The 18,017-nt window shown below is 43.6% G+C and overlaps 2 protein-coding genes across 11 annotated transcripts in view; one reads left to right on the top strand and one right to left on the bottom strand.

Moving 5' to 3' along the window:
* RPGRIP1L (RPGRIP1 like) overlaps positions 1-6,650 on the bottom strand; it is a 78,597-nt gene extending 71,947 nt beyond the window's left edge. The window contains exons 1-4 of the mRNA XM_083752959.1: positions 6,538-6,650; positions 4,046-4,128; positions 2,563-2,707; positions 84-382 (exon numbers count right to left, since the gene is read on the bottom strand). Of these exons, the coding sequence (XP_083609085.1) occupies positions 84-382; positions 2,563-2,707; positions 4,046-4,121 (520 nt within the window). The 5' untranslated portion in view covers positions 4,122-4,128; positions 6,538-6,650. The remainder of the gene's footprint in view (positions 1-83; positions 383-2,562; positions 2,708-4,045; positions 4,129-6,537) is intronic.
* Positions 6,651-6,866: 216 nt separating this feature from the next.
* The window catches only part of FTO (FTO alpha-ketoglutarate dependent dioxygenase), a 266,874-nt gene continuing 255,723 nt past the window's right edge, over positions 6,867-18,017 (top strand). For 5 of the 10 annotated variants that reach the window (XM_083752970.1, XM_083752969.1, XM_083752966.1 and 2 more), the window contains exon 1: positions 6,867-7,030. In XM_083752970.1, the coding sequence (XP_083609096.1) occupies positions 6,989-7,030 (42 nt within the window). In that variant the 5' untranslated portion in view covers positions 6,867-6,988. The remainder of the gene's footprint in view (positions 7,031-18,017) is intronic. The other 5 variants (XR_014567516.1, XM_083752974.1, XM_083752972.1 and 2 more) reach the window with 4 other exon arrangements.

Genomic DNA, 18,017 nt, shown 5'->3' with positions numbered 1-18,017 from the left:
GCCCAAGGGTCTGATCAGCACTGTTTCTCAAATAATTTGAACGAACGTGTCAGGGTTTAAAAGGGGACAGCTTGCTCATGTACCTTTTTTTGCGCGCTCCTGGATGCCAACACCCTCCGCCGCTTTTTTGAGACCTGTGTTAATGCGCGCCTGGACATAACTGTAGGGAGTGTGCCGCGGGCCGTGAAGCTGGAGCTGCTGCTTGGTTGAAATGAGCCTGTTGCGGACAGCTTCATTTTGCTTCTCCAGTTCCCGAACTTTCTCCTGCAACTGCTCAATCACTTCCTCCATCTCCACGTCCTGACCCAGCCGCTTGGGGCCGCCACCGACCTGCTCAGCTTTTTTCTTGTCGTTAACAAGCCGAATTAACTTGGTGGCCATTCTGGGGGGGGGGGGGAGAGAGAGAGAATACAACTTATATAAGATGAAAAAGGTGGTGGTGGCGGCGGGGGGAATTAAGCATAAAAAACATTCTGTTGAAAGGAACATAATCACTGTGAAGACTTCAGTGCAGAACCTGAATAATAAATTTCAGGTTTTGATATAACTATTACTGCCTGTGAAGAACTCTTTGAAGATAATTGAAACCACTGGATAGCAATCTGCTTTATAGCACTGACAAATAACAGTTTCCTAAGGCTTATCATTTAAAGTTTAGTAAAAGGGAGGGACGCATATTTACTCCATATGCTGCTCAAATTTGGAACGCATGACCTTCCTGAGGAACTCTGCATGCTGTTAAGTATAGTTACAGATTGGGGATGTGGTGGGGCCACGTATAAAAGCTTCAGTCCCATATGATATTAAGCTATCCAACGCATGCTTACAATATGTAACACATTCCATTGATGTAGTGCTTCCAGTTTGAGTGCAAAAGTGGAGGACCGCCCCCCCCCCCCGAATTTCAGTTCTAAAAACAAGTAGGTGGGCAGGCTCAAAGACAGGCCTTTAATAGCTCATGTCGCCTTGCTACATCTTACGCTTAGCAAATAATACCAGCGTGCTTAAGAGAGGTTTAACAGTTAGCCGTGGGATATAATTGGATGCAGGAGGTATGGTTTTCATCTAGCTTTAAAAGGATACAAAGTTTGCTTTTGGCATCTCAAGAGTTGTACCTTTGATTTCTTTTAGTTTTGATAAACATGGGGAAGCCAGAACAAAAGACAGAGAGGGCACATGGGGGTGATGTAACATACAAGAGCAGAAAACACTTCCAGCAATGAATAGGGTTGCAGAGGGTTGGCGTGGGGTGGGGGTGGGGTGGTGTTGGGGGGGGGGGTTGGGGAAGGACTTGGCATACAAAGAAAGAAAAGGTGGCTTTGATGGAAGAGAGAAGTTCAAGACTTTACAAAATTGGTCGCACATCTTCAAGAGCCGTATCTACTTTATAGGGAGGCTTTTTTTCATTTTAAGAGATCCAGACGGGAAACTGAAAATAGAGACGCACTTCATTTGTTTGAAATGCTTTCCTTTATTTCAGTACAGTATATTGACAATCTTCTTATTTGAAAGAACAAACGTATACATGCGGAGGAAGTTAATAGCTTTGAGATGTCACAGAATAACTTACTCGCCTGTAAGCTATTATCTAAAGCAGCCTTGTAAAATAGCCCCCAAAAGTTATTAGCTTGTGTTTTGTTTGGTTCTTTCCTCATCATCTACTTTTTACTCGTGGAGGGGCTGGAGAGTGAATCAGTGCGGCCTGCTTCCTCTAGCAGCCTGCCTGGTGTCTATTCCAAGTGAACAGCAAGGTGGTTAACCTCCTGTGCACCCAGCACAGAACTGTAGTGGACTGGCAGTGGAAGGCTGAAGCCACAGCTGCCTACTCACTCAATTTTGATGTTGTATATTCAGTATGGGGCTTTGTCTCCTGCACGCCCAGCCCAGCGAGCTGGCAGCAAAGGCAGGGATTGTGCCACTTCTCGTCACCATATCTCCACACTAGACACCCTGGAGATTTGCCAGCAGTTTGTTTAGCATAGAAACACAACAGGTTGGTGACGGAGGAAAGTAATACTCCTTCTCTCTGCAGCCAGCCCTCTTGGTTCTTATGCTGGATGCTTAGGAGTGATCTTGAGCTGCAGCAGGTTGATAGAAGAGAGACTGAGTGATCCTTCCTTCCTGTGGAAGCCCACTCATTTCATGGGAGGAAATTCCTAGTAGGTTGCGGCAACCAGGAGAGTGGTTAAAATCCAAGGCTGTTCTCAAATGTGTAGCAGAAACAAAGAAAAATCTGTTTACAATGAGAATGAGTATCAAAGCCAATTGTAACAGCGGAGAAAATAGGTTAAAGACCAGTTAAGTTGCAGAAAGGGTGCTGCATCCCACATAAATGGCTGAATTTCAGTGTGTGTGTGTATAAAAAATAGTTATTATATGAACCACTTACAAATTTTCTTAGTATTGAGGAGTGTATAAATGTATTAAATAATAATAATAATAATAATAATAATAGCTGAAAGTATGTAAACAGCTTACCTAACCCAAGCTTATCTTTTACCATTCCACTGAGAGGCAAAGGTCCCCAAACTTTTGCTTTAGAAGAAGAAAAGGAAGTCTGACCTTTTAATCTTATCTTCTTGCTTATGTGCATGTTGCTTAAGTAAGAGGTTCTCCTCGTGCAAGCGAAAGTATCGGTCTTCCAGCTCCTCTCGGCTGATTCGCGAAATCCCATGTCGAGCCTTGACATTTAGGACCACTGATGGCTCTGCAACAGAGAGGATGTCTAAGGGACCATGTGGATTACGCATATCAGAAACTTGCTGAATATGGGCCTTACCACCATTTTCTCAGTTGCTGTTGGAACATAAATTGCTTCATGTTTTCTGTGGAGCCTTGGGTGATTGGAAGATGACTAGAGTGTAACTGGCAAAAGACAGTCATTAAAAGATTTGGGGCATGAGGTCATCAGCATAGTGACAACACACAGCTCTATTCCTCAGTTTGAGGCGGAGTCCAGAATGACTGTGTGTGACCTGAATGCAGTAATGGACTAGATGAGGGTCAATAAACTTGCTGAATTCTTTTAAATTGGAGGCCCTGTGGGCAAAGGACACAGGCAATTTCCCTGTTCTGGATGGGGCTGGGCTCTCTCTGAAGGAACAAGTTATGTAGCATGGTGATGCTCCTTGATCTATCACTGGCACTAAGGGATCAGGTCACCTCAGCGGCAAGGGGCACCTATGATCATCTTTGGCTGGTATGCCAGCTACAACTGTTCTTGGACAGGGATGACTTGGCCACAATGAACCATGCATGCATTGGTAACCACAGAGACAAGACTATTGCAATGTACTCTATGTGGGGATGCATTTAAGGCTGGTCCTGAATCTGGAGCAAGACCTGTTCACTGTGCCATAGCCTTCACATGGCTATGCATCAACAGGCCTATTCTGTGATAGCACCTATTCTACAGAACAATCTCTATTACAAGTTTTGATTGTGGTGAATGCCCTTAATAACAAATGAACACAAAATGGTATGAAATGATTTCTCTTTATAGTATATTTGCACTAGACTGTCGCCATAATATTTAGCGAGGTTCTAAAGGTAGGGACTGAAGGACATCAGCCAAAATTAGTGAGAGAGTCTGCCAGTTCCCTGGTCCACTTCACCTGCCTTGCTGACCTGTTGCTGGCTGCTCTTTACCCAGTGGGGGAGGAAAAGGTGCTCTGCACGTGTTCAGGGGAACTTCTTTTGAATGCAGGGAGCCATTCCTAATTCAGTCACCAGTGTAGAGCAAATCCAGGCAGACCTGGTGTGGGTGGTGGTTGGCAAGTAGAACTCCAGGGAGTGGAAAGAGCCCAGATAGTTGTTGTTACTACTACTGCTGCTGCTGTGAATACATGTGTTCCAGACTCTATTGCCAGCCTTCCACAACCTGAAGATGTTCTGTATTACAACTAGCAGCCCCAGGTACGGAAGCCTAGGTATGCTCTCCAGGAGTGCTCAGCCCAGACCCTCTTTTCAGTTTCCTTGACCCTCTGGATAATTTTTTCCTTTCAAAGGAGCCAGCTGATTAAAACATGTAATAAGTGGAACAAACCTTGTAGCCCTATGAGATTTAGACCTATGTCTCTCACTGGTAGATCCTCTGATGTTTCGTCAGCTGCAGCAGACATGACTGAGCTGTGGATGACAAAACCCAAAGAAAGATTCTCTCTGTAACATAAATTTGCACAAGAACCGGACACTGTAAATTACGTGAGATTAAATGAGAGTGAAAAGTAATGACAGATTCTGGCAGAACTCTTTTACTTAATTTTCACCACACAGAAACCACAACACCAGGGGCATCATAAAGTTCTATTTTAAAAGTTGTTTGGCATATAATCATATTTGGCAATTTGCAAACAGGGAGAGGGCATTTTCAACTTTACTGCCCTATCTCCTTTGCAGTAAGCTCACCTGGCAATTTTTTAGGTGCCAGGCAAACACTTTACACCGTATTGCGTTGCTTTAATTAAACTGCTGCTTATTCACATTTATTCACATTGCTTGCTTTAGGCTTCACACCCACATAAGTTTATCTGAAATATTTATATACTACCTGGAGCCTTTTTAGGTTTTTGTACTGCCAATGTTAGCACAGTAAAAATACAATAATAAAACAAGCGACACAAAGCTTTAAAACAACTAAAACCACAGTTTAAATACCTGAGTGAGATATTTTAGCTGCATGCTATGTTTGTGTGACAACAAGGAGAGTTTTAAAAAATGCAGCACGGGGTCAGGATATATATCTTGGAACATGTCAGATAATAAGAAAAATGCTGTAGCTGAGTAGCAGAGCATTTGCCTTGTATGTAGAAGGTCCTAAATTCAATCCCTTGAATCTCCAGATAATTTTTTTAATTAATTGCATTTATATCCCACCTTTCTCTCCAAAGACTTCAAGGTGGCGTACATGGTTCCCCACCTCCTCATTTAATTCCCATGACAACCCTGTGAGGCAAGTTAGGCCGGGAGATTGTGACCAGCCCAAGGTCACCCCATGAGCTTCATGGCTGAGCATGGATTTGATCCCTGGTCTCCCAGGTCCTAGTCTTACACTCTTACCACTATGCCACATTGATAATAAGAGAACCTTGCCTGAAACCCTCTGGAACTGCTGCCAGTCAGTGTAGATAATATTGAGCTAGATGGACCAATGGGTCTATATTCCTATGAAAGTTCTGAACACTCACTTGTGCCTGTTTTTTTTGGAAAAAAGATTTTGTTCTCCTGATTGTTTTTGCTCTAATTATGAACTATATGGTGGTAGTGGTCTGGATGTTTATTTTTACTGATGCCTGTTCACTAGAGAAACCTCTCGCTCCCCCACTATTTCACTTTAAGAAACATGCCAGAGTTTGCTCATTTTCTCCTCCCTCCTCACATTTTTTCCTTTTGTATCATCTATTTCATTTTGCTGAACAAAAGTTATATACTGCTTAGCTGCAAGAAACACCTAAGCGCTTTACAGAGCTAGACAAAACTTTTTAAACCGTCTTGTTTTAAATGATTATACGCAAGTCATTCTGGGAGTCTTTTTTTTTTTTTGCTGAAGATGTGGGTGGCGCTGTGGGATGTGGGTGGCGCTGTGGGTAAAAGCCTCAGCGCCTAGAGCTTGCTGATCGAAAGGTCGGCGGTTCGAATCCCTGCGGCGGGGTGCGCTCCCGTTGCTCGGTCCCAGCGCCTGCCAACCTAGCAGTTCGAAAGCACCCTCGGGTGCAAGTAGATAAATAGGGACCGCTTTCTAGCGGGAAGGTAAACGGCGTTTCCGTGTGCAGCTCTGGCTCGCCAGAGCAGCGATGTCACGCTGGCCACGTGACCCGGAAGTGTCTTCAGACAGCGCTGGCCCCTGGCCTCTTGAGTGAGATGGGCGCACAACCCCAGAGTCTGGCAAGACTGGCCCGTACGGGCAGGGGTACCTTTACCTTTACCTTTACTAGGGTAAAAGAAGCTAAATAAATAAAAGTTAGCTTTCAGTTCTTTTATTCTCATTCCTTACATTGTTGCATTTTAATTGTATACTACCTTGGGAGGATTCCCCTTCTTTAAAATCATTGTAACATTGTTACATTAAATAGTAACAATGAGCAACAAATACATCCTTCCCTTTTACTGGTAACATTTTATTTTCTTAACTTACAATATACAACATTATAATGGCTTGACGGTGGGGATGTGGAGGGTAACAAACAATCCAACACCTTTTCAAATGAGTTAAATAAGAAGTCATACACACACTAATTTATTTCGATTTTAAGACGTGCAGTATCTAATTAAAACATCAAAAGCAAAAACATCATTAAAATGCAAGTCAATTCCTTTTTTAAAAAAATAAAAAGAGGTACCAGTTATCAAATCGCCCTATGCAAAAACAAACACCATATCAAATCCCAGCCTAAATATGCATACATTTACATACATTGCACTTTAAATTTGCATAAAAATCTCCCCTTGCCACCTCAGAGCCAAACCCCCTACAAAACCACCCATTTCCTAGACATACTTCCCCTCCCCTCCCCCGGAGGCCCCAATCCAGCAACTCACAGCTGCCCAGTCCTCCTCCTCCGGTCCGCCTCCGCCCTCTCCGCATCCCTCGTTAGCAACCGCCTCCGTTGCTATCCCTCCAGAGTCACTTCCGTTCTCGTTCAAGGGAAGGCGGGGAAAGAAAGAAAAGGGGCGGGCTTCCGCGCGGACGCCTTTTCTCGCCGCACTCCCCGCAGAGCCTGCCGGGAGTCGTAGTTCTAAGGAGGAGAATTCCCTTGCGAACCTGAAGCAGCTGAGAACTACTGAAGGCGTGCACTTCCTAAATATTCCCCTTCCCCGTTCAGTTTACCGCTAGCGGAAGTTTCCTCGTGCATTGTGGGAGTTGTGGTTCCTCCTGCCAAGCCCAGGCAGCTATTGCTATTTTTTTTGTCCGGAAGGAAGGAGGCTTTTCTTCGCAAGGGCGGGCCTTTTGCATGCGAGGCAAAGTGCGCAGCCCGGGCAGGAGCGCGGCATGAAGCGGAGAGGAGCAGGGGAAAGAGAGAAGGATGTCAAGGTAATTCACAGCTAGCTCTGTGCAGGTGGAAATACTTAACATTGGACAATTGCATCCCCTCTTTTCTCACGGCCAAGCGCTGTTTATCTGCTCTTTGCATTTGTACATTTATACCCCACACTTTTCCCCAAGGAGATCGAGGCAGCGCACATGGTACTCTTCTTCCCCCACCCCACCCCTTTTATCCTCACAACAACCCTGTGAAGTAGGTTAGGCTCAAAGTGGCCCGAGGTTAACTGGTGAGTGGCGACTTGAACCCCAGTCTCCTAGATACTAATCTGACAGCCTGACCACCACGCCACACCGGTTCCGAGTTGCTCCCCACTGTAATGTACATCGCACAACGGTACAAGCTTCTGCATAGTTCATTTGGAAAGAAGGCCCACAGATTTTAATACATGCTTATTTTTAAGTAAGCCCCACTTGTTCTCAGGTAAGTGTGCAATGGACCGCTTACCTTACTCCTCGATCAGCATGTATGTACTGATTTCAATGGGTTCTGGATTGCAACTTTGTAGCCTGAACTTTTAAAAAAATAAATAATTTTTTTATTAGTTTTCCAATATTTACTCAATATTACCCCAATTATACAAATACCAATTAATATCAAATTAATTCAAGATTTATACAATTTATTTAGAGTGTTTTCCCACGCTCCATGATCATCCAGTTCTTATATTACTGCGATTCAGATTCTTATTAACTACAAATTACATTTCAATTGATGTATTAATCTTTTAAATAACAACTGATTTCTATTCATGTTGTTATATTATGTAACTTTTCATAGGATTTCAAATGGGAGCTCTAATTATTATTATCCTTCACAGCATGTGTCAGTCTAAATATGTTCAGTTATGGATTTCTTGGCCTTTATCTGCTGTCCCATCCTTGAAATTCTTCCACTGTTGCTGCTGTGTATTCCCAGCTGGGGTGGAGCTGTATTCCCAGAGATTCTCGAAAGATGTAGCCTGGTTTTATGTATATTTACTTGGAAATAAGCCTCAAAACTATTGGCACCATTATTTATTCTACTTTTGTTCCATCCTTTGTCCCAAAAGTTGGCCAGGGGAGTATGCAACAAAGTACAGTTGCAATAATCAAAACAAATTAAGCATAATAGCATAATAAAATATTGCTAAAACAAATAAATACAGTTGGTTTAGATAAACATGCATAGTCTTGCAACCTTGTTGCAACAAATCCTTTGTATTTGTTTGGCTCTTATATTTACCGGTATATTCTGTTCTTTGTCCATGGTACCTAGGATGTTATACATGATTTTTGCTCCTGCCCCCCTGTGCTTTTATCTTTGCAATAACTTTTTGAGGTAGGCTAGGGAGTGAGATAGTTACTGGCCCAGGATCACTGGGTGAGCTTCATGGCCAAACGGGGATTTAAACTTGAGTTTGCCAACTCCTAGTCAGACACTCAGGCCTTGATTTTACTCTGCTGTTTACTTGGATATGTCCCACTGATTTAATTGGAATTCATTCCCTATAATAATTCACTTGATTGCAGCCTTACAGGCTCAAAGAGTGATTTCGCTATGGTAGCACAGCGTACCTTCCATAAGCTTTGACTGATGTCCCAGCTGCAATGCTATCTGGACAGGGGTAGCCTTACTCCTGTTGCCTATGCTCTGCTAAACTCGAGGTTAGATTACCAAGAAACATATGTGGCACTGCCTCTGAAGATTGTTTGGAAACTTCAGCTGGTGCAGAATTCAGTGGCCAGGTTGCTTACTGGGGCAAGACGGTTTCAGTCTGTGGTGTAATAGCTTTGATGGCCCTTACACACACATGTAGTATCTCTTACAACCTTCAGCCAGCAGCCAGACTTTTTTTTTGTTTAGATATGCTGGATAGCTCAATTGGTACAGCATGAGACTCTTAGTCTCACGGTTATAGGTTTGAGCCCCACATTGAGCAAAAAGATTCCTGCATTGCAAGGGGTTGGACTAGATGACCCTTGTGGTCATTTCCAACTCTACGATTCTATGCCTCAGAATAGTTTGATGACACAGCACACACTTTGCATGCAGAAAGTTCCAAACCCCATCTAAGCATCTCCTGTTAACAAAACAAACCAAATGAGGAAAAATCTCTGCCCGAGACCCAGAAATAGGCCAGCCTTCCTCTCCAGATGCTGTTGGACTCCAACTCCCATCAGCCCAGTCAGTATGGCCACTAGTCATGGTTGATGGGAGTTGTAGTCCAACATGTTGGGGAAGGCTGGAGTAAACAGCCCTCAACTAGGAGATCAAACAGCTTCACATCGCCTTATGTAACCTCCCCGGTCATCCTTGGGACTCCCTTTCTTCCCTGTCTTTCCGAGCATAAATTTCTCCCGCATTACTATTTTTCGTCCAGGGAAGTATTTTGCAGAGATGCTCTTGTCAATGGAAATTTTCCGGTGGGAAGGGCCCCGATGGGGCATTATTGGCCTCCAAATGCTATTAATGTGACAGCTTATTGAGAAATGGTGTGTGTTTGATGTAATGCATTACCTATACGTTGGAAGCGGTGCACAGATTCGGGGAGGGGTGCGTGTGAAACATAAGATGGAGAGCGTGGCAAATGTTCTCTGCTTTAAAATTCATCACACCGACGCTGGTTCAAATTGCCCCAGCTGTTAACGCAGGGACCATTACAGTAATGGCCTCTGCAAATGAAGGAGAACCAACACACACACACTTTATTACCAGCGGGGTAATTTTCTCTTCATCTGTAATAGCAGCAGAGCCACGTATTGATCAGCCCATCAAGATACTAATCCTCTGTAAAATTACTTGTTATAACTGAAAATGTGTTAATCCAAATCAGCCTGTGTCCTGACTTTCTACTTGCTATTGAATACAGGCCATTAGATCGTTTATTTTTCATGATTTAAAGCCTTTAAACATTGATAACACTTGGATCTTCTTTTGCGAGAATGGACACTTAATCTTCACTTATAGCCCAAGGTTGTCTTCTGGTTTTAAACAGAACATCACCCACTTAATTAAAGAGCAGTGTCTGTCTTGGCAGTCCTGAATTATGCTGGTGCTTTAGGTTGCTTCAGATTTATGAAGAGGCTAAATATAAAACTGGATGTAAACCTGTGTGTTTATACGTTTGTGTGCTGTAAATAAGGCCAAGATGCATCTTGCCCAGGTTTAAACACCTGTGGATGCAAGGGTTATCTGCAAGTTTTGAGGATGTAAGGTACTTAACTTAAAATAAATATATATATTACATGTTTGCCTCACTTTTTATTGGATTGTGTCTTGCAAGGCTAATGTTTCTTAGACTAATGCATTAGAGATAGTATTGCAGTGTAGTATAAGAGCATGAGCCCTTCTGGGTAATCTAGTCTAGCATCTCCTACGTTAGCCAGCCAGATGCCTCTGGGAAGTCTGCGAGCAAGACAGGATAGCAAAAGCCTTCTCCTGCTATTGGTTTTCCTGCTGGAAAAGTCACTGAAATAACACATGAATACAGAGTCCAAAGCCCTGATAACACCTTATTGAGCAAACCGAACAAAAACATGGTATAAACTGAGGAAAAAGGAACAGAATTTTTTTGTCTTTCTTAGTTTAGACTATGTGCAGGACAGGGAGACATACAACTACATTAACACAGTAAAGCTGCCTTGGAACTACACAGCCAATCAGAGTACGAGTTACCTCCTCAAGAATCATGCCGCTCTGGTTGCTAAGCAACACCTTCCCCCATCCCCCTTTTGGACTTGCTGACCATAGAATTAACCCTTAAGGCACACATGGAATGATCTCTGTTGCTGCCCTTCCAACAGTCCCCTCAAATTGAATTCAGTGTGGCATGTTTCCTCCGCATCTGGAGGAGGCCTATAGATTACTGCTCGTGTTATCCATATTGTTAGACACCCTCCATGAATTGGCTTAATGCCTATTTAAAGGCCTCTAAGAAAGTGGCATGGGACGCAGGTGGGACGCAGGTGGCGCTGTGGGTTAAAGCCTCAGTGCCTAGGACTTGCCGATCGAAAGGTCGGCGGTTCGAATCCCTGCGGCGGGGTGCGCTCCCGCTGCTCGGTCCCAGCGCCTGCCAACCTAGCAGTTCGAAAGCACCTCCGGGTGCAAGTAGATAAATAGGGACCGCTTACCAGCGGGAAGGTAAACAGCGTTTCCGTGTGCGGCTCTGGCTCGCCAGAGCAGCGATGTCACGCTGGCCACGTGACCCGGAAGTGTCTCTGGACAGCGCTGGCCCCTGGCCTCTTGAGTGAGATGGGCGCACAACCCCAGAGTCTGTCAAGACTGGCCCGTACGGGCAGGGGTACCTTTACCTTTACCTTTTTAAGAAAGTGGCATAATCATGTCTCATGGCAGAGAACAGATTATATTAATTGTGTGAAGAAGTAAGTTTGTATTGTTCAACCTGTTTAATTTTATTTTTTATTCCTTAAAGCAGGGAGGCAGGCTGAATCTTCTTTCAGCCTGAGGGCCACATTGGACAGCCTTCCTGGGACCACATTGGATGGCCCCAAATTCTAGTACTATGAGAGCGGGAGGCAAAACATCTCCGTATCCACTTTTGCCACACCATGTGTAATGTTATGCACCTCTATCATGTTTTCCCCCTTACTCACCTTTTCCTTAACTAAAAAGCCCCCACAGAAAAGCCACGGGTCTTCTACCAAAAAGGGTCTTCCTCTTTCTCTCTTCGGTTCACGTCAGGGCACTCAGAGCAAAGTCTCCAATGAGGATCTTAATTGCCTTATTTTTCACTCCATAAAACACACCTAGTTTTTAGAGGAGGAAAACAAAAAAAATATATATTCTGAACAAAACAGTGGATATATGATTTCTGAGGTTCATGCTGTGGCCACAGACATGTGATTTGACAGTGAGTTTGGGGTAGCCCAGTGCAAAAATCCTGAGAATCCATGTGGATCCGTTCTTTGTAACCACATTCTTTGCGCCATAGCGGCCCCACGAAACAGTGGGTGTGTGATTTTTTTGGTGCAGGCTGTAGGCATGGACATGCTATGTTATCTGATGGTGAATTTGGGGTGACACAATGCAAAAATCCTGAGGATCCATGGGCTTTTACCTCCCCTCTCCCAGGCAGCCTCCTTTATCGCTAGCGTCCCTTATCTCCCTCCCGATCGCTTGCCCATCAGCGGCTTTGTTTCAACACCCACTTCCCTCTTTCAAAAAAAAGAGAGCATGATCTGCTTTTTGCCCCTGGGCAATTTGGCTCCAGGGACCACACATTTCCCCTTACTTTTTAGGAAGAAAAAAGTGCGTCTTATGGAGCGAAAAATATATTAAAATTAATTATACTCTCCTTGTGGTTGCTTCTGACCACATTCACACCCTGCATGTAAAACGCTGTGATACCACTATATAAACAGTCATTGTCCCCCTCCCACAAGAATTCTAGGAGTGGTAGTTTGTTAAGGGCGCTGAGAATTGTTAGGAGCCAGTGTGGTGTAGTGGTTAAGAGCGGTAGTCTCGTAATCTGGGGAACCGGGTTCGCGTCTCCACTCCTCCACGTGCAGCTGCTGGGTGACCTTGGGCTAGTCACACTTTTTTGAAGTCTCTCAGCCCCACTCTCCTCACAGAGTGTTTGTTGTGGGGGAGGAAGGGAAAGGAGAATGTTAGCCGCCCTTCTTCTTCTTCTTCTTCTTCTTCTTCTTCTTCTTCTTCTTCTTCTTTCTTTTTCAGAACTACAGTTCCCAGAATGTTTTAACCATCAGTCCCTCTTCCCAGGGAACTCTCGGAACTGTCGCTTAGTGAGGGGGAACAATGTCTCCTAACAGTTCTCAGCGCCCATTACAAACTAAAGCTCCCAGAATTCTTTGTGGGAAGCCATGACTGTTTATAGTGGTATCCTAGTGTATTGTGCAAATGCGGCCTTCATGTTCCTATTTCCTTTTAAAAAATAAATAAAGAAATCCAGAAGTTTTGAAGTAAGGGAAAATGTGCATTGTTTGTAGTTCGGCAGCTTTTCCTCCATTGTGCTACCATTACACATGCTTCTCTACTTCCTCAAAGAATCAATTCTCTTTGAATTTTGCTCAGTTTCATTGTCTCTTTTTATCAGCTTCTCATCCCACCGCTTTTATTTAAGGTGATAAAGTTACTTTACTGCAACTGCGATTGTCACCTCTGCCCTCAGCTAATCAAATAGTTTAGCTGGAGGGAAGCATTTATCTCCCACTTCCATTATTATTATTTTCGTAGCTGTAAAGAGAATATATATATATATATATATATATATATATATATATATATATATGTCAGGAGAAGGCTGTAACGGTGAAACGAGGTATTGATCTGCTGTATTTGGCAATTTCTTTCTACCTCACCATCGATATCATGTCAGCCTCTGACTGTACTGTGGTTGACCTCACAAATAGCTCTTTATGTTCCCATTGGATTCAAATGATATACTATGCTGAAAACTAAATCAATGAATGATTATAAAGTTTTGAGTATTATTTCATGACCCTGAGGCAACCGGTGCTTCATGAGCTGAATGCTTGAAATGATACCTCGTGTGGTAAAGTAGTTACTGCTGTTTGTGGGGGACGCTGACCCGGTTCTCATGAAGGTGGTTTAACGTGTATGTGAGCATCACCTCACATGGTAGTCTTCAACCTTTCCGGACTCGGGATATACCTTTAACCCAAAGTGCTTTGGGGGATCCATTTCTTAAGTTTCTACCATATATGTGTATGGTAGTTGTGCTACTGTTGTGACCTACCTTTGATCAGGCTGTATTGGGTCCCTACCCACCCGTTGAAGACTGATGCCTTAAAATGTTCCTTTCTATAATCCCTGCACATAGAAAAACACCACAGAGGTGGTTAGGATAGGGAAGTGTCATTCCTAACTCTGATCTTGTGCTAGATGCTGAGTCCTTGGAGAACAAACCACTAGACGCTCTGTAGCTCAAGGATCTTGCAGTACAGGGTCTCCTGGAACCAAGGCTGAAGATCCCCTTGAGGGACTCCCCGGGGGGGGGGGGAAGACCTGCTGAAGAACCCTTGGAGCTGTCAGAAGAGGAGGTGGAGCCACCCCTCAGATCTTGGGGAATGCTGGTGCCGAGGGTCTAGATTAAAGAGTGACAGTATAGCTTGTGTTTACGGACCTAGAGTTGTCAGTTTGACATTAGTATATTGGAATTGTGGGTACTTGGGGATTGAGATTGCTATTAGCATGTAGGAAAGGCAGATACTTAGGGAATGAGTTCATAATTAGCATGGGTCCTTGGAGAATCAGTTCGGTATACATTGGTACCTCGGGTTACAGACGCTTCAGGTTACAGACTCCACTAGCCCAGAAATAGTACCTCGGGTTAAGAACTTTGCTTCAGGATGAGAACAGAAATTGCAGCTTGGCGGCAATGGGAGGCCCCTTTAGCTAAAGTGGTACCTCAGGTTAAGAACAGTTTCAGGTTAAGAATGGACCTCCAGAACGAATTAAGTTCTTAACCCAAGGTACCACTGTATAGGAAGGATAGGTATTTGGGGATTGGGGTTGCTATCAGCCCACAGGGTAGTATGTAGTATCAGTAATTGAAGAATATCATTGATGCAGGAAAAATATTCATGTATTTATAAGTATCTTTGCGAACATTTGCCTTCTTACTATCTTCCCTCCTTCATCACACATAATCAAGGTTGATGGGCTATTTATTTGAAGTCTCATAAAGGTCTAGCATTTTGTTTGTTGGCTAGAATTTAGTGTTGGGCATACATTGGACTGATACGAAGGATGGAAGGCAGTGATGTTTATATAATAAACAAGATACTTTTCTCCCCTCCCGCAAGTATTTTATATGTTAATGCAGGCAAAGGTAGATGAGTTCACATCACTTAAATGTGAACCACAAGCATGCAGATCCTTGCTTGCAAATGGTTTTAAAATAAGGTTATGCAAAGCAGTGGTGTTTTGTGTTTGATCATCTGCTAGGAATCATCATTCTTTCCAAGCTCTGCTTTGGAGGGGAAAAGTAGTTAAATTCAGCTTGTTGATGTAATCTCTAATTGAAATTATTAGGATTTTTAAAAAACAACACAGTGCAAAACATTGCTTTGGTTCTGTAATAAATAAGGCCATCTTTTAATCTTCATACATTCACTCACCATGTCAGGGCTCCAACAATATAAGTATTAGCCAGGTTTATGGAAAAAGAGGTTCTCTTTCACTTTTTAACACCCTCATGCTAAAAGCCTTGCATGAAGATACAAACTAAATGCAAGGAAGTAGTTCTTGCATAAGAGGTTTCACATGCAGAAGCAGGTGAATTGCGATGGGACAGGCATGGGGAGTCTGTGGTTCTCCAGATGTTGTGGATTCCAGCTATCACCAGCCCCAGCCAGCAGTTGGGATTCATAGTTCAAGAACATCTGGGGGCCATAGATTCCCCAGCCCTGCTCTAAGACTTACAGCAGTCTGGTGTAGTCCTTAGAGCGTTGGCCCAATATTGTGAAGATCCAAGTTCAAATCTCCATTCAGCAATGAATTTTCACTGGGTGACTTTGAGTCAGTCACTCTGGCATACCATCTCAGCCTAAACCTGTTGGGAGGATAAAATGGAGTGGAGAAATCATGTATGCCACTCTGAGCTCCTTGTAGGATATAAATATCAATCAGTCAATCTATAATGAAATGGTGTGGACACCTGGGTAGGTCATTAGCAGTTGAACTTCTGTTACACCGCTAAGTTTGCCCCTGACTGCTGCAGGCCAGAGTTCAGGTTGATGTCCTTCTCCTCTCTTTGCAAAGAAATGGCACATTAATTGGATTTTTAAAAGAAGTATGCTATTTACTGTGTAGCATTCTTGGAATATTTTACTGGTCAGTTGACCAGACTGCTTGAGATAGATTCTTAATGCACAATTGCTGACCAGATGTGCGGCTTGTTTCATGCTTGGATTGTGGCATCAGTGACAACCTCCTCATATAGTTTTCAGGCCCATTAATGACTGGGCTACAATCCTATTTATCAGAGTGCACGTCCTATTGAACACAGTGGTTCTTACTTCTGAGTAGGCACACATAGGTTACTACAGTTTACTTCTAATAAGGAACAGCAGCAGGGAAACAACTAAATTCTCCACATTGCGTTTTACGTTTGTTTGGCTGGTCTTTGCCTGTGACGAAATGAGGTCCTCATAATCAGAGTTGCTTGCTGAAAATGTAGATTTATTATTATTATTTTGCTGAGAGCAAAGCAAAAACATTGCGTTTTCTAAAACAGATCAGTTTTTGGAAAGCAAGTTTACTGTTCCTTCAAACGAAAAAGAGGCTAAAGGTGGAGGGAAAAGCTGCCAGTAGACTCTGTTTAACCGTATACTTTGCATGCATTTGTAATCTGAAATAGGAAAGGAAGGGGAAAAAGCCCACCCTGAGCATAGCCCCACTTGAGCTAGACAGCTTGAATGGCATCCTGTCAGTTGGGCTGTTCATGAATTGGCAGTGGTCTCATTTAGGACCTTCGGATATGTGTCTGCCTGGACAGAATGAGAGCACTTTGCATGTTCTTCCAAAGACAACCACTCCTTGCCGTTTCGCCGCAGGCAACGGAGCATGACAGTTGCCCTTCATTGCTGTCTTCTCTGAGCTTAACCTTTGACCCTCCGCTTAGTCGCCGCGCAACGGTTGGAGCAGGCCGAGATGTTCGTGAATTGACGGGCATCGGCCTGCAACGTGCTTGTCATTATTTGACTGTCAAGAGTAGCTTGCCATTGGGTTCCATCAAGGTTTGAAACCTATGTGCAGCAGCCCATATTACTTAACTTCCAGGGCTGTCAATGGGATGACCAAATGTGCATAGAAAAATAGGCATGTTGAATACATCTTGAGTCATATCATTGGAATATTCCTTTTCTTCTTTATGCATTCCTGGTGCACGTACTTGCTAAATGTATTCGGATGGCTTTCTTGGGGCCATGAGGTTGAATCTGTTGCCAGAGTATGGCTTTTTTAAAAAAGAAAAAAGAAAAAAGGAAAGAAATCTCTGTGTGTATTGGGGGAAAGCAGTGAACTGTTTTCTCTTGTGGTCTTAAGTTTCAAACGGCACACGATTGAGATTTGAGCAGCTCTGCCAGTTAAATTCTCAGCTTCACTTACATATCCTATCAGCTTTCTGGCTGTCGGCATAAGTAGCTAGATACTAGACCAGTGGTGCCTGAGCTTAGCTGTCAAAGTGGAATGTTCATTTTGAAGGACTCAGTAATGTGATCTAAGAAGGAGGGGGGGGGGGGAGAAAGAACGCATGTAGGGTCAAGCTTGTGCGATTCTTAAGTCTCTGTGAACACTTTAAAATGGCAGAAGTAGTACTTGCTTCAAGTTTTGGTATCTTTCTTGATTCCCCTTTCCTCCCTTTCTCTTTGTAGGACTCCCCAGTTTTAGAAGCGGAATAAACTGTAGTCAATTAATTTTAAAGTGGTACAGGCTGCTTTTGAAAAGAAGCCCAAGAGTAGATAACGGTGCTTAGCAGGGACTGAAAGTTCAAGGCCTTGATGACAAGCACAGGATAGGCAGGAGAAGAGCAAGGGTTCCTTCAAGTCACCTGGTCCCATGGGTGTAGACAGGATTTGTGTTAAGGGGGGTTGGAGTTATGTTGGGGGGGGCAGAACTGACCTATCTTTTACGCAATTGGTCAGTTGGTTTAGTATTTTGATTTACTTATGGTTAGCTGTTTCCCCTGCCCCCCCCCAGCTCTGCCCATGCCTGGTTCGAAACTGCATATTTTTAAAACCCTGCTGATGGCACACATCACATCGGTGAAAATGCCTGTTCTGAGATGGCATCTACTGTGATGCATGGACATACCGTATAAAACCAAGGAGGTGGGTAAATGTACTCAGCTGCAAATGCATTCAGATTGAACTAATTAAAAATAACCTGATGGGCTGAGGTTTATTTCTCTTTGTATTCCACACTGGTTGGGATGGTATACGTGCTTAGTAGCACCCCCGCCCCCCAATAAACAAAACAAAACTTTGAGATAGG

The sequence above is a fragment of the Podarcis gaigeae genome (genome assembly GCF_964106915.1).
Source record: "Podarcis gaigeae genome assembly, chromosome: 8".
NCBI classification, from domain to species: Eukaryota; Metazoa; Chordata; class Lepidosauria; order Squamata; family Lacertidae; genus Podarcis; species Podarcis gaigeae.
Note: the sequence above shows the minus strand (reverse complement) of the source record. Positions and strands in the feature narration are given on the sequence as shown.